This window comes from Malaya genurostris, chromosome 1 (genome assembly GCF_030247185.1).
Source record: "Malaya genurostris strain Urasoe2022 chromosome 1, Malgen_1.1, whole genome shotgun sequence".
Lineage (NCBI taxonomy): Eukaryota > Metazoa > Arthropoda > Insecta > Diptera > Culicidae > Malaya > Malaya genurostris.
Genome location: NC_080570.1, coordinates 24,741,389 through 24,757,337, shown reverse-complemented (window position 1 = coordinate 24,757,337; position 15,949 = coordinate 24,741,389). Strand labels below are relative to the sequence as shown.

Sequence of the window (15,949 nt, the reverse complement as noted above, 5' to 3'; positions counted from 1 at the left end):
GATGACGACACACATGAACTGTCGATGAATCAAGTTCATCTTGGACAGCTGCCGGTGGTTTGTTTTGTTTTGCGACTGCAAGTTGAAAAATAACGAAAAAGTGCTTGTTAAAAACGTGTTCCACAGTGACAAGAACTAAAAAGATTGCCCTGTATGCGTTTCCAACATCAAGATTTGTATAAATCTGTTTAGTGTGAAGCGACTTTTAAACTGTAAACAAATCACCGGCAGCTGTCAAAAAAAGTTCATTATGTTCATTTTGTGAGGTTATGTCATTTTCGTGTAAAACTTAACAGACGTAACACTGTAATTAGGTTTTTTACTGTCACTGCTAACCTCAATCGGATGAACACACTTTGACAGTTCAGCAGTACTGTTTGTGAACAGAAATTTCTTTTGTTTGTTTATTGACAAATTGGATTAGACCGTTTACGGTCCGTATCGCCTAAAAAAAGTTTTAAAACATTTGTTCACGATTGAATACGGTTCGTTTTTGATATTTATTAAATAAAGTGACTAGTTGCAAAGTGTAAAGATGATTGTTTTAGATGTGCTCTTCGATTTTTGTTTAAGCTTGTTTGTAAACAGTACCGCTGAACTGTCAAGAATGAATACTTGTTCATTTGTGTCGTCATTAATAAAAACCTAATTAGGTTTTTTACCGTCACTGCTAACCTCAATCGGATGAACACTTTTTGACAGTCCAGCAGTACTGTTTGTAAACAGAAATTTCTTTTGTTTGTTTATTGACAAATTGGATCAGACTATTTACGGTCCGTATCGCCTAAATAAAGTTTTAAAACATTTGTTCACGATTGAATACGGTTCGTTTTTGATATTTATTAAATAAAAGTGACTAGTTGCAAAGTGTGAAGATGATTGTTTTAGATGTGCTCTTCGATTTTTGTTTAAGCTTGTTTGTAAACAGTACCGCTGAACTGTCAAGGATGAATACTTGTTCATTTGTGTCGTCACGATAAAAAACCTAATAAGGTTTTTTATCGTGACGCGTGTTTACAAACAGTACTGCTGAACTGTCAAAATGTGTTCATCCGATTGAGGTTAGCAGTGACGGTAAAAACCTAATATGCATTACTTGTTCACGATAGCAGTTATATTTTCATTTGTGACTATTTTTCGCAACTATTGTCAGTCAATACCATAAACAATAACCATAATTGTTGATTCATTTACACATTCGAAAAACGAAAGCCAGGTAAAAAGTTTGAGTTATTTCCAGAAATCGTGCAGTTTTTTTCACGAAACTATACGAATTGGTTCTTCGAGGTTTCCCCGAATAAATCGACGACGGCTCGAACAAACGACAACTGGCTTGTAAGACGGGTGCCCTATACCACAGACTAACAGACATGACAGTAAGAGTAAATTCTTATAAAAATATTTTTTCGTGATGCACTAGTTCCACCTATATTGTACTGCGCGAACTATTTACTATCTGTACACCCCTTGTGTTATGTAAAAGTTTTTTTACTAGTTGGTTTCCCCTCGTTTGTCAACACCGATCAGCTGCTTGCAGGGATGCCTGATTTCATCATAATATTTGAAAATGAAAAATTAAGTGGCGGCAGACCAGAAGTAAGTAAATATTGTTACAAAACGGGTTCGATTTTGTATTGCGTTGAAGGATGAGAAGTAGGCACAATTCTGTATATAGTTTTGGTCTGTGCCTATGCATTGCACCGCCAACCTATAACCACAGACTAACAGACAGGACACTCAAATTTGATTCTTCAATCATTTTAACGGTCATTTCGAATATTCCATTATTTGGGACAGTACTCACATGTGTCATGATGGCGCCACGTTACCCTATCAAAAACATCATGTCTGTCATCTAGACTGTCTTTATTTTTTTCATTTACCAACAGAGTTGCCATTCATACAGAATTACCTGTAATGTATTGATTTGTATACGTCCATGCGAATTTCATGCAGGATACAGATTTAATACATATTGCCAAAGATAAACTGAAGATTACAATGTTCCATACGTTTCATTGAAAAATGTTGGGTCAGTAATCGTGAACCAGTTGGTTCAGTAATAATGTAATTTTATTGACCCTCCGTTAACAAACGTCGACTAGTTCCGACAAAATGCCATGGAAACAATACAAGTTAGAAAGGAAGCACACATATGTTTACATTCAGCATATAATGATTTCTTGCCACAACTGATGCTTCATGGGATGAGGCTATAACAAACTAAATAAATTCTAGACAATGGTTCTAAGTAGTTTTCACTTTCTTATTCTAAGAATCACTGATATAAAGCGAAATTTCTCAATATCGTTCATACTGTAACTTGATATTTTTCCAAACATAAACAATCATTGTCATAGTTACGACGCATCTAGTGATCAGACACTTGTTGTTTTGCTTCAAAATACTCAAATTGACAGTGAACCGAGCTCATCGAGGGGTCCTATTCAAATGATACCTAAGAAATCGCAGACTACTCTATCTTGAGTTTATCTTTGATATTGCCTAAACTATATACATAATTGCGCCTACTTCTCATCCTCCAACTCAATAAAAAATCGAACCCGTTTTGTTACAATATTTACTTGCTTCTGGTCTGCCGCCACTTAATTTCGGGTGAAAACTACCAACACAATAAAAAATAGTCTAGATGAACAAATTTGAGTCGAATAAATGGTTACCCTCCAACATCAAGAAAAAGTTAAATATATTATCAACGTAATCCAATAAATCATTGTGACGATTCATTTTCAAATATTTTGATGAAATCAGGCATCCCTGCAAGCAGCTGATCGGTGTTGACAAACGAGGGGAAACCAACTAGTAAAAAAACTTTTACATAACACAAGGGGTGTACAGATAGTAAATAGTTCGCGCAGTACAATATAGGTGGAACTAGTGCATCACGAAAAATATTTTTTATTAGAATTTACTCATACTGTCATGTCTGTTAGTCTGTGCTATAACCACAGACTAACAGACAGGACACTCAAATAAGATTCTTCAATCATTTTAACTGTCATTTCGAATATTCCTTTATTTGGGACAGTACTCACATGTGTCATGATGGCGCCACGTTACCCTATCAAAAACATCCTGTCTGTCATCTAGACTGTGTTTATTTTTTTTCATTTACCAACAGAGTTGCCATTTATACAGAATTACCTGTAATGTATTGATATGTATTTGCATTTGTATGCGAATTTCATGCAGGATACAGATTTAATACATATTGCCAAAACTATATACAAAATTGTGCCTACCTCTCATCCTTCAACGCAATACAAAATCGAACCCGTTTAGTGGCAATATTTACTTGCTTCTGATCTGCCGCCACTTAATTTCGGGTGAAAATTGCCAACACAATAAAAAATAGTCTAGATGAACAATGTTGAGAAAAATAAATGGTTACCTTCCAACATCGCTAAAAAGGTTAATATATTATTAACGTAATATAATAATTTACTGTGACGATTCATTTCCAAATATTATGATGAAATCAGGCATCCCTGCAAGCAGCTGATCGGTGTTGACAAACGGGGGGGAACCAACTAGTAAATTAACTTTTACATAACACAAGGGGTGTACCGATAGTAAATAGTTCGCGCAGTACAATATAGGTGGAACTAGTGCATCACGAAAAATTATTTTTATAAGAATTTACTCATACTGTCATGTCTGTTAGTCTGTGCTATAACCACAGAGAACAGTCATCCAAGTAGAGATTTTAACGGTTGTTTGATAAAGTGATAACCAATTTGCAATTCACCTATAGAGGCGCTTTGAGCAGCCGCTTATGGGCTCTTGCCCGCTTGTATGCGGCGGCCAGATTTCCCCCCAGACGGCTGACTATGTCTGCCAGCCAGGCAAAAGTATGGCAACAATGCAACAACCGTTTCCGGCAGAGAATTTCGCCTACGGGTATTATCGGTTCTGTTTCTGTCGGATTCTTGCCATACAAGATTGGCAGAACCGTTTTGAATCGGTTCCACATTTTTAGCGTCTTGGTTTTATTTTTTAAATAAAAAGTACATATGAAAGACAATAAGTTATTGCCCTTCATATATACTAATTATGGAAAATGTTATTGCCAATAACATTGCTTTCTCACTACCAAACATACCCATATTTTAATCTTATTTACCTCGTCTCAAGATTCGTTTTTTTTTGTATGGCCATGCGGGATTGACGAATAAAATAAACAAGACACGTGCGGCGAGATAATGACGTAATTTCGCCTGGACAATATTGACAGCTGCCGGAATGCAGCCAGCCTTCTGACGGTTGCCAGAATTCCTCACAAGCGGGTGTGTTCGAGCTTCCATACAATGGTAATTCATGCGTGCAAAGTCGTACGCAGCGGGTATTTTTAACCGATTTTCACTTGTTTGCTTTACACGTTTTTTTTTTGGAAAAGTTTTTACTAACTTGGATGTCTGTTATCTGTGATATAACAGCAGTATGGCGCAATCGTCGAACTATTCATTATTTTACCCGACGCGAAGATATTCACCCCTATTCTGTACGTCGATCGATTCGAAATATTCCGATCGAATGTGCAATTTCCATTCTGCATTCCGTTCGAGTTGAGTATGAACTCGAATATCATTCGTTCGAGTTGTTAAATTTTCGAACATTACTCGATCGACTTGCGTACGTGCGACTTCTGCTCGGTTTAGAATCGTTCTAACTTGTTTATACAAGTGTGACGGTTTCGTTTACTAAGAAATGAATAATATAAATAATATAGAACGTGTAAGTAGTGTTGACAGCTTTGATGGTTAGTGTTCGAAATTTCAAGTATTCCCTAACGAGAGCCGATCGAATCATACAAGTCGAACGGAATAAAGAATGCAAAATTCGAACTCGAACGAAAGTGTAGATTCGTTCGTATCACAAATCCGTCGGATTGCAGAATCGGGGTGATTATATTCGAATGAAAGTCAAGTAATCCACAACCCAAGTAACATTTTTAATATTTATAAACACTTGTAGCTGTCTTGTATGCTACCTCATAAATCTTGCATTAAAACTTCAAACTCCACGAAAGCCTGCTGAAACCCACTATATTTCTACCAAGTGAGCCATTCTTCATAAGGTTTATAGGAATTCAGTATGATTTACAAATGGAATCCGAATCAGATGCAGCAACTGAATCCGAACCGATCCTAGTCGGAATCGGATGGTGCATCTGATTCGGAACCCATTTGGAAATTAGTCTCAATTCCGAATCAAATTCCAGACGAGTTGAATGGGTTGTATCAGCCGACTACCCTAACAATCAGAAGTTACACCGGTACTTTTGGTAATTTGAAAGTGCGATATAAGGTTCGAGTGCCTTTTCAACAACTTGAAAGTTTAGTGTCAACTTTCAAATGCGGAATTTGGAGTGTCTAATAACCAAAGTGACGACATCTCATCCGTCACGTTGGCAACAATTGAAAACATTTAATCTGAAACGTTGGCAGTTTCGTTAGCTGTATATTGTAATTAACTGTTCATTTGCTAGTTTGGAACAGAGCTGCTGTTCTAAAACAAACAGCTGTCGTCACTCTAGTTATAGGCACTCTTAAGGAATTTTTTGATTATGCCAATTGGGTTGCTTTCGGACTGCCGATTCGGCTTTCATAAATGTTTAAATAAGACACGAATTATCGAAGCTATTTTTAGATGACATTCAACGAAGCATTTTGACCTTTTGTCAGCAAAACTGATGCTGTTGGTTATAGTTAATATTTCCGTAAAGAAAAGAAAATGCGTTTTTAAATACCAACAGTCACCAGAAAGTCTGGAATAGTTGCGTCTAACACTAGCACACCATTATTAATCTCGGTAGGAGGTGTGACCATCGGTTATTGCTTGGGATTCACGAAGAGTTACAGAATTCCCCCGTTGCTTGTTAACTTAGCACGAACCGAGCCTCCAACCCTTCGGTTGAAGGCGTTATCAAATGACTCATTGATTTGCAAGCAAACCGTTCATTTTCGAAGGGGATTTACCCCCAGCATGGTGAGAAGAAATTGTCGATCAAGATTTGCACGCAGTAGAGATCGCATATCGTTTTTTTCTTGTTTCGGTCGCGCTACCCGCATACTTGCCGGGGACTTTGAGTGAAACGCAGTGGGTCGCATATAACTGGATGGACACTAGCATTAAATCGTTCAGTTATTAAAGGAGAGTTAAATCAACCGGTTCCGGACCAACTGAGAGTTCTGTGAGTGTTAGAACAAAAGTTTTCAAATTTGGCAGCGGAATTTACTGGGGAATACTGAAGACATGATCCGATCCAGTATACTGTTTATTCTAGTCACGGCGGTACTTGGTAAGTTTAAGTTGAATCTATAATTTCTACGGACCCTAACGTAAATCTTGTTCAGTCACTGCTACGAGACAGTGCCCTTCGGAAGAGGACACGTGCGTCCCGTTCAAGTTCTGTCCCCGTATTTACGATGCGATCATGTCCGGGGAGGTTTACAAAAATAGCACTTTGAGCCAAGATATCCGATCACGAGCATGTTTTGATCTGGACAACGGCGAAGAACTGAGGGTATGTTGTGCGCGTTCGGATCTTAGTCTGGGAAAACAGTGTACCAATTCTCAGAACATCACGGGAACTTGTGTAGCTGCAGAACATTGCAAACCGATCGTTAAATATCTGAGACGAGGTCGTCGTAGTACGGTAATCGAGCAAGAACTTCGTGAAAGCATGTGCTACCAAGATGGCAGCAAGGTGAGCACCGATAGTGGAGATCTCCATTCCCGATTGGTTGTGATAAATTTATTTTTTTTTTCTGTTCATCAGGAGTACTACTGCTGTCCGGAAGGATCCATCTCGACTACACCGACCAAGAAGCAACGAATCAAAAGCACTCATATGATGGTGGAAAACGGTGAGTGATCGTTTTATACGGAAGCAATTATGAACATTCCAACTAACCTTATTCGTTTGTAGATTTCTCTGTTTGTCACGATACTTCGGGCAAGTCGGGTCTGTGTGTTCCTGTGCAGCACTGTGACCGGATCCATAACGTTTTCCGGAATTCTACCATTCGGAAGGATGGCAAATTGGCTAAGTTTATCAACGCCAACCGATGTCAATCGGATGCCAGGGATAGTACAGCGATATGTTGCGCAAAAATTCCGGGCAGTACGAAGCATCCGGTTTTCATTCGTCACCCGAAGGCAGCAAAACTCGGTCTTAGTAACTGTGGAACGGTACGAATTTTCGATAGAATCCTGCAGGGTAGCGAAGCATCCCTCGGGCAGTACCCTTGGATGGCAAATCTGCTGTACAGCTGGAAAGGAACCATGAGGATTTTCTGCAGTGGATCACTGATTCATCCACGGTATGTCCTCACAGCGGCACATTGCATGAAAGGAAGCTTGAGACCGAAAGCCGTCCGTTTGGGAGAGTATGATCTAAAGCAAAATCCGGACTGTTCTGGGAAAGCTTGCGCTGAGCCCTACAAAGAGTATGCCATCGAGAAACTTATTCCAAACGAAAACTTCAATGGATACAATGCGGATTATGACATCGCTTTAGTCCAGATGGTTTCGGCGGTTCCCGTGTCAGTTGAGCAAATTTATCCGATTTGTCTTCCGTTGACAGAGAATCTTTTGATGCTGAAACCTAGCAAGCTGACCGTGACCGGATGGGGTTTGACGGAACGACAGGAACCTTCCTCGGTTTTGCTAGAGGCTGAACTGCAAATTACCAACCGAATGTCCTTATGTGATGGAGAGCGTACATTTTGCGCCAGAGGAAGAGATATGGAGGGCCATTGCCGTGGGGATTCTGGTGGACCTTACCAAACCGTGGTATGGTCTGGAAGCAACTATAAATATGTTTTATTCGGTATAATTTCCGGAGGATCCGGGCAGTGCGATATTAAGGACAGACTACCGGGAGTCGGTGTAATGGTCGGATTTCACATCTACTGGGTGTTGGATCACATGGACATTTAGCGGTACAAGTGCACTCCTAAATGAGATGCTTTCTGTGTCTGATAATGGTCAATTACTAACCAGCTCTTGGTAGTGGCACACGAGGATCATTTCAATCCAAAAACACTGGTTTGAGATCTGCGTACTGTGGATACATCATACAGAGATAGTGGATGACCCTGTTTGGGTTCTCGCGTAACGCATCGGTTATGAAAATCGAAACATTCCCAGTGTTCAAAATGTATTTCAACGCTTTGTAATACCCGCAAAATATAATTAATTAACTTCAACAATAAAGCACTCAAACACATATTTCTTTTTGCAATCGGGGCATGATCGTTACTTTCATATTTTTTAAAGCACCTTAATTTATCAACGATTCTAAACTTCACTTCCGGTAGAGTTCTCAACGTGTAAGCACTTGGATTCGCGGATAGTGCGTTAGAAATTCGAGTAATTCGCGAGAAGGAACTGAAGAGTTCATCCGGCCAAACGTCCAGTTTTTGGACTGAAGTTCTCGAGCTCAGTTTCATCCGGTAAACTGATCAGTCCTTCAGTAAATCATTCAGTCCGTCAGTTTTCTTTTGATCAAAATAATGTGCCTCCATGAAAAAAAAAACTGATGAAACTGACATGAAGACAAAACTCAAAACTGAAAGGTCACCACACACGCTCAGTCCAGTTAATTGTTCAGTTTTTTATTCCGTTCAAGGTTTATTTGGACTGTCCGGAAAACTGAGCGTGTATGGGCTGCTTATCAGTTTAATGGACTTCTTCTTTATCACTTCTGGGCGGCGTCACCTCACATGAGATGACTTCGCTGCGTGACAACACGACAACGCGAAATACTCAAATTTTCACCGCACTAACACGATACAACGTGTTCCCCTCGTTGAGAGTTGAAGCAAAACTCAACCCAGTTTCAACCCCACTGCTGTCAAATGTATGAATTTGACAGTAGATAGGGTTAGAACTGCGTTAGTTTTGGCTTCAAGCGAAAACGGCATTGATAAAACAATGTGTTTTATTGCTCTATTATGGAATGGCCTTATGACGCAACGTCGAGTAAAATAGTTTTTCTATTGAGATCAAGAATGATCAAGAAATATATGAGGAAAGCAGTGAAAAATGAAAAAAATGGCTACAACACGCAATTGATACCGTTTGAAACCAGCTGAAGCTCGAAGAAAATTTTTAAAAATTCTGTGTAAATTTCAAATTTGCTATACGTTGGAAACACTACTGCCGCCTATTCTTCGCGATCTTTCGAAACGTTCCACGATAACGATAACAAAATCCTCCTGCCTGTTACATAAATATTCCAACCACAACAATTTTAACACTTATCACGCGATTTTCCTAAGTATTAAAGACAACTTTATTTCCATGCATCGTAAATCACACGACAATTTGATCGGAATAAAACAATAATAAACTTGTCATTTCAACCAACAGCAAAACCAAAATCCTACATGATGTGAATGTTGCACCCAAAATTGTGGCTCATGTCAAAGACATCATATTAACAAGATATCCAGCTCTCGCATTTTCCGAACAAATATTTGGCAACATCCTTTTTTGCGAGCAGGGATGAGTCTGCATCGAATCTCCTATATGGAAATAGAGGAGAGAAATGTCAAAGTCGTGCGCGCCGCAATTGCAGCACTGCGTACCCATACAACTGACATGATATGTTGAATGTGATACCGTGCGATGGCGTTGCTGAACTGAAGATTGATTTCGCTCCAAGCTGACAGGGTCTGCTCATGTGAAAGCTTCACCCAAATCGTGGTGGTACCTTGTGTCGAGCGTGGTGACATCTGCAAGTGTTCGCCACGCTGAATGAGCATATTTTACACACAGTTCATATGTGAGCCTGTGTATATCTGTTTTCTGTGCTAAAACTCTTCAATCTAAGTCCAAGTGAAACTTAACAAATGCTAAGAGCAAATTCAGCAGCTAGAAGTTCTATATGGAAGATCTATAATAGAGCATAAACTGGAACAAACGTATACCCAGCAAGCCGTTCTAGTTTTATTTATACGATCAGTTCTTCTGTCAAATTTAAAACTGGTCTACGATGCCGTTCTATTTTTTGTATATTTGAAACACGAGTAAAACACTGCTGCCAGTTTTTCATGTTATAAAATCCAGATTTAAATTTTGTAACTGACATAAATTATGCATCTGGAACTAGAACACTACTGAATATGTCCTAATAAAGTTCAGCAGTTTGTGCATTCGAAATATGGCAACAAAAGAAAAAAACCATTTTGTATATTTAACGTTTTTTTTTATTCAGTAAACGAAAAGGAAATGTGTGTCCTCTGTCTGGTGTTATAGTTTATATTCTATTAGTTGATGCAGAGATGGCAGGTAAACATTTTAAATATCTTCAGGTAAGATTGCAAATGTCTGTGAATCGAAAAACATGTCTGCGGGCTTTGATTTCTCTATGACACACAAAACTGTCCCACTCAGCACTTGAACGGCACACTGCATGAAATAATCGTTCAGTTTGCTGGAAAAATTTGTTGTTATTCTACGTGAAGTAGATGTATTGTACAGGTATGTAGTGTTAGTTTAAAAAAATGAGACATGACTGGATGACGTGAATACGAATAAAACTAACACGTTTTTTTTACACTTCTAAATATATTAAATCGCTCCAAAAGTCAATAGATCGTATGAATTATGCAATGTCGCTCACTACACCAAAACCATCGTCCGAGCACGAGAAATACAAACAAAAGACATAAGTTTTTCTACTTGATACTCGTTGATACCAACCATTTGAGAAAAATATATTTATTTCACAATACTGAAAATTTTCTCATAAATTGCTGATCATATTTTCGATAGCATGGAGAAAACATTATATTGTTGGGTTAAGTACAACTCGACATACTTTAAGTTCTACCCATTCCTCGACATATTTTTCTCATTTCGACAGACACTCTAACAACCCAAATGTCTCGCCAGAATTTGTAGATTTACCCTAATTTTCAAATGAAATACCAGTTCTCTCAGTTCTGCTTGAATACAATCAGAATAAATGGTATATAATCGTAAAATGAGTAGAAAACAACAAAAATAATAACCTGTTAAGACATTGCACCACAGTATAATTAGACCCTGTTCCAGCAAAAGTCTGGCAAAAATTCAACAACCGATTCCGGCAGAGAATTTCGCCTAGCGGTTATTATCGGTTCTGTTTCTGTTTCTTGCCATACTAGATTGACACAACCGTTTTGAATCGGTTCCTCATTTTTAGCGTGATTGCCTTTCATATATACTAATTATGGAAAATGTTCTTGCCAATAACATAGCTTTCTCACTACCAAACATACCCACATTTCAAGTTCATTTATCTCGTCTCAAGATTCGTTTTTTGTATGTACATGCGGGATTGACGAATATCAAAAGAAGTCGAATAAAAAAAAAGAAAAAAGAATGAAGAGAGAAATAAACAAAACACGTACGGCCAGATAATGTCGCAATTTCGCCTGGACAATTTTGACAACAGCCGGAACGCAGCCAGCATTCTGACTGTTGCCAGAATTCCTCACAAGCGGGTAGTTGCTAAATTTCGCAAAGATAGCGAAACTATCATTTGAGTCGATTCAACCTCCCCGAGACAATTCAGTTTTTTTTATTGACCGTTACAATGACAATTTTTTCATAACCAGAAAAAATAGACAATTATACTTCGTGCTTTATTCGAAACGTGCTTTATCGATTTTAATAACAAAAAAACTACTGTAAAAAAATATGTAAAACGTCTACTTAAAAAATTTGGTTGTCTGATATATACATATACATCCACCATACGATTAATTTCTCTATTCGTTGCATACTAGAAATGTTCCAATTCAAGTCTTAAATTTTGCAAGTATGACGAGAAAAAACGAACAAAAAGCCCAACGCAATATGTAAATTGGACGTTTGTATACACAAACTTCAGAAATCTGTGAAATCTCCACAAAACTACAAAGTTTGCAGTTTTTCGATAGGTATGATTCTTGCAAAAATTGAGATGATATCTGTGGTTCTAATGCTCATTATTTCGCTATTTTGCTGAGATTCCCTCTTGGCCCCACTGAAAGCCGCAATATTCCCAATAACAAACTGCATTAAGTTTTTTTCCGCGCCACACTTTAACCGCGATACAACCGGAATGAAAGATGAGTGTATTATACACGTAACACTGTAACATGCCGCACGAGGCAAAACCTACTATATCGACCCTAATAACCAACTGCCATCTACCGCGCACTAGGGAAAATGGCATTCATCCATCATCCGTTCGTCGCCTGCTACGCGTTGCAATTCCGTAAGCAAATTAAACACATGGCGAATGGATCGAGCTCGAAGTAATCGACTGGTTTAGTGATTTTTTATTCGCAATGTGTTTTACAGCAGTAAAACTCTTTTTTTCGAAAATAAAATCACTTGTCGAGCGATGGTCCGGTAGTTTGATTGACCCTGGAATGAAACCAATTATTGTGCGGTTTCCGTATACAGCATTATGGATGGCAACTGTGGTCTGCTTTGAGGTCGACTATTTTTAAACATTAGTTAATATTTGCTGTGTTCAATTTTGTTTCGATGGGCCTTGACTTGAAATTCGCGGATATATTTTTTCCTTTGGTTTGCGAAGTCGATCTAGGCTTGTTAGTCCTAGTGATAGTGGTGCTTTGAAATTGGCACTCTTGCTCTTTGCATATACTTAGCCAATGTCAGATGGCCGCTGGCAGCCATTTTGGTGTCCTGCTGCCTCACTGCTTTCAGACAATTCTGTATGAAATATTCATTACGTTACCTAGTAACAGAATTAAACAAACCGAGTTTTTTTTATTGCATATTGTTGGCATTGTTCAGATCAGTGTACTACCCGAACACCGTTTCTCAATTCACTGTAGATTCACTGAAAATCTGTCAACACATTTAACGTATGTCGAAATCAATGAAAAATAATCATCAATGCTCTTTCCATCAAATGGCAATGTTGAGAGCAATGTACCAGAACATAAACAAAAGTGTATGCCCGGACTAACGACAAAATAGATCTTCACAAAAAGCAGATCTAGTGTGATATTTTAAAAGTGAGTAGGAAATATTGTACGAAATGTAATTTTTGTCGTTTTGAAAATTTCATGCAGAATTGAGACAATCATATCCATCAGGGATTCGTCCCATCGATGTTGAGGAAGACAAGTCAATACTGCTGGTAGTGACTAGAAACCAAAACGTCAGAAAATGTTTTTCGTCTATATATTTATGGAGCAGTTTAAATGCGCAGATTACTACATGAACGGTCATTTTGACATTGACATCCATCATTGAATCGGTCCTGGTAGCCAAGGTAGTGAAAACGCCGTGCAAAAAATGCAAACAGGAGTCGCAATTCTTGGCGTATGAAAAGTAATGAACTATAATTACAGGATGATAAGAAAAATAAACAATTCCGTAGCCAAATTATCTATCAGTCATGGTGTTTAGTTGGCTTCGCTAGAAGTCACCTTCATACTTCCGACCGGCATCCGTACCAGTTTCAAGAACTTAACTTCACTGGTATTGTACTGAAAATTAGCAAATAGCTTGTGATGCGACAATATCGCCGCAAAGATAACGAAACTCTTTCGAGCTTTAGAGAAATATTAACGAAAAAAATTTTTTTTAAATTGACCGTTTTTTTTCAGTGCAAGTTGCCAAAAATATTTTTTCGCTCACTTTAAAAAAAAAAACGTTTTCTGAAAATCAATTCTTCGAAGTGTTCAAAATTTTTCCATTTTCATATTATGGTTTGTCACCTCAAAATTGGCGGGAAATTTAGCGTAAGATCGCGTTTTGCGCTTAAATATTCCACCGTGTTCACCGCGCAACGTGATTCTCAAAAGAGGTTTTGGGGAATGCTCTGTTACAGTCTTATTTTTCAATATTAATATACGGAATGTCGAACGACATCAGTAAATTTTGTAAATTTTATGAATCTCCTTTTATTACGGTTTGAGGATGATTATAAATTAGAATAAAATAGAATAGAATAGTTAGAATAAATTTGCGTAAGCTGTTTCTCCGTAAAAAATTACAAACAAAAGTGTTTTTTGATTCAAACTATCCCTTACTTCCTCCTTAAATAAAACGATAACAAATTTCTTTAAAAATACTGAACTCGAAAAAAAACTCAACACTTTCTTTTGTTTATAACTATTTCTGGGTAGGTAAAGTTAAATAATTAAATTTGGAGAAAAACTAGCTCCGTGTATAATGTTTACATTGACACAAAGGAAGTAATGTTTCAGCAAAAAATGTTTTTGCGCTGTTGTGAGAAATCCAGGCCAGGCCCACAGGAGGATCGTGGAACAGTAGGGAATTGGCAATACGACCGTGTCCCGTGTGATAAAATCGTTCAATGAGGAGGGTTGGAAGTGAAACAAGAGCAAATAAATGCAACCCTGTGTCTAGAACAATCAGAACCTTTTGATTTCGGACGGTTCATCCAACAGGCAGGAATCAGCACGACTTTGTGTCTTCAAGGAAACGAAGAAGTGTCTAACCGAATCAGTAAACAGAAAGCCCCGGTCTGGAGTTTTTCGACAGTAAGTCCTACCTGGATATTTCAGAAGAAGAACGTTGAATAAATTGGCAAGAAGTACTTGGTGTAGCAGGCGATCTGTGAGTGCGGTAAATTCAGCCAGCCGTGAATAAAGATTGGCACCAATCACGGCCAAACAGAAAGTCTTCAGGGGCGCTTGTTGCTCTTTTTGCGGTTGTACGAAGGTGACACTCTGTTTTGGCCGGGTTTGGCACAATGCCGTTGTAGCCGTGTGTGGTGACCACAAGCCGATTTCGATTTGTTTTATTGCCGTCTCTCCATTTTCGAACAGAACTCGTACAAACGTTGTCGAAAAAACGAAGGAAATTGTAAAGCTGCGATATCTACAGTGAGTCCTTGCACAACTGTTTTTTTTTTAAATTTAAAACACTGATTTGAAGATGGTAAATACATCAAGTGACCGGAGGGGGAAATAAATATGGTACGAATACACGCACACCATTCAAATATAACTCGTGTGCAATCGTTATTCATCGTTTTATTCCGCTTTCTCTGTTTGTTTGTTCGGAAAGAGACAAAGAATGAAGCCAAGATTTTTGACTGGGAATTCTATTGAAAAAAAAAAACAATTTTTTTATTGCAAGTAACAAAAATATAGCTTTTATCTTCTTGTCTAGTAATAAACTGTCAAGCCTTTGTATACAAAACACGGTTCGTATTTCAAATAATTTTGATAAAGTAAAAGTAAATATTTTCTTTTATTTTTACTTTCCTTAAAATAACGGTGCTTGTTTTCTGAGGCCTGTCAAATGTTAGTATCGCTCCACCCTACTTACATGTGCCTGGCAGATTTCCCCCCAGTCGCCTGGTAGCGTCTGCCAGAAGGTATTGCCGGAGTGCTGGCAGAATTTTAGCAAGAGTCTGGCAGCAATGCAACAACCGTATCCGGCAGAGAATTTCGCCTAGCGGTTAATAGTCCAATCCACGTGCGAATGTTGGTGTTGGTGTGGCTATTCTCAGCAGTTGAAAGGTTAATGCTAGTGTGAGTATGTCGAAATAACCCAGTGAATTTTGTCGAGCCGCATCCTGCCAATTATTGAAGACATATATGCAATTAAAAACACTGCAATGTCAAGAGAACAGTTGAGAAAGACATAAAATCGTTCATGAAACTCTATATCACGTAATGGAACTGTCTTCTACTTGGTTCATTAGTTCATAGCTTACGAAATTCTATATGCATTTTTCGCAGTGTATGATTCTGAGTCAAAAATGTTTTTTTAACTCAGTGTAAAATTGAACCCACAACCAGAGATGCCAGATATTTTCATAGTAAATCTGTATTTTTTGTATAAAAAATCTGTATTAATCTGTATTCACTAATAAAATGAAATTCTTACAACAAAATGATTCTAAGATATGTTATTCCAATAGATGGTGGTTGTA

General features: G+C 38.1%; 1 protein-coding gene across 1 annotated transcript; it reads left to right on the top strand.

Annotated features, from left to right (window-relative positions):
• The first annotated feature begins 6,157 nt into the window (after nucleotides 1-6,157).
• Nucleotides 6,158-8,236, top strand: LOC131435125 (serine protease grass-like). The gene is made up of 4 exons (XM_058602681.1): nucleotides 6,158-6,322; nucleotides 6,378-6,730; nucleotides 6,803-6,890; nucleotides 6,953-8,236. Exons 1-4 carry the CDS (start codon nucleotides 6,277-6,279, stop codon nucleotides 7,963-7,965), a joined length of 1,500 nt encoding a protein of 499 aa, XP_058458664.1. The 5' UTR covers nucleotides 6,158-6,276; the 3' UTR covers nucleotides 7,966-8,236.
• Nucleotides 8,237-15,949: the final 7,713 nt, after the last annotated feature.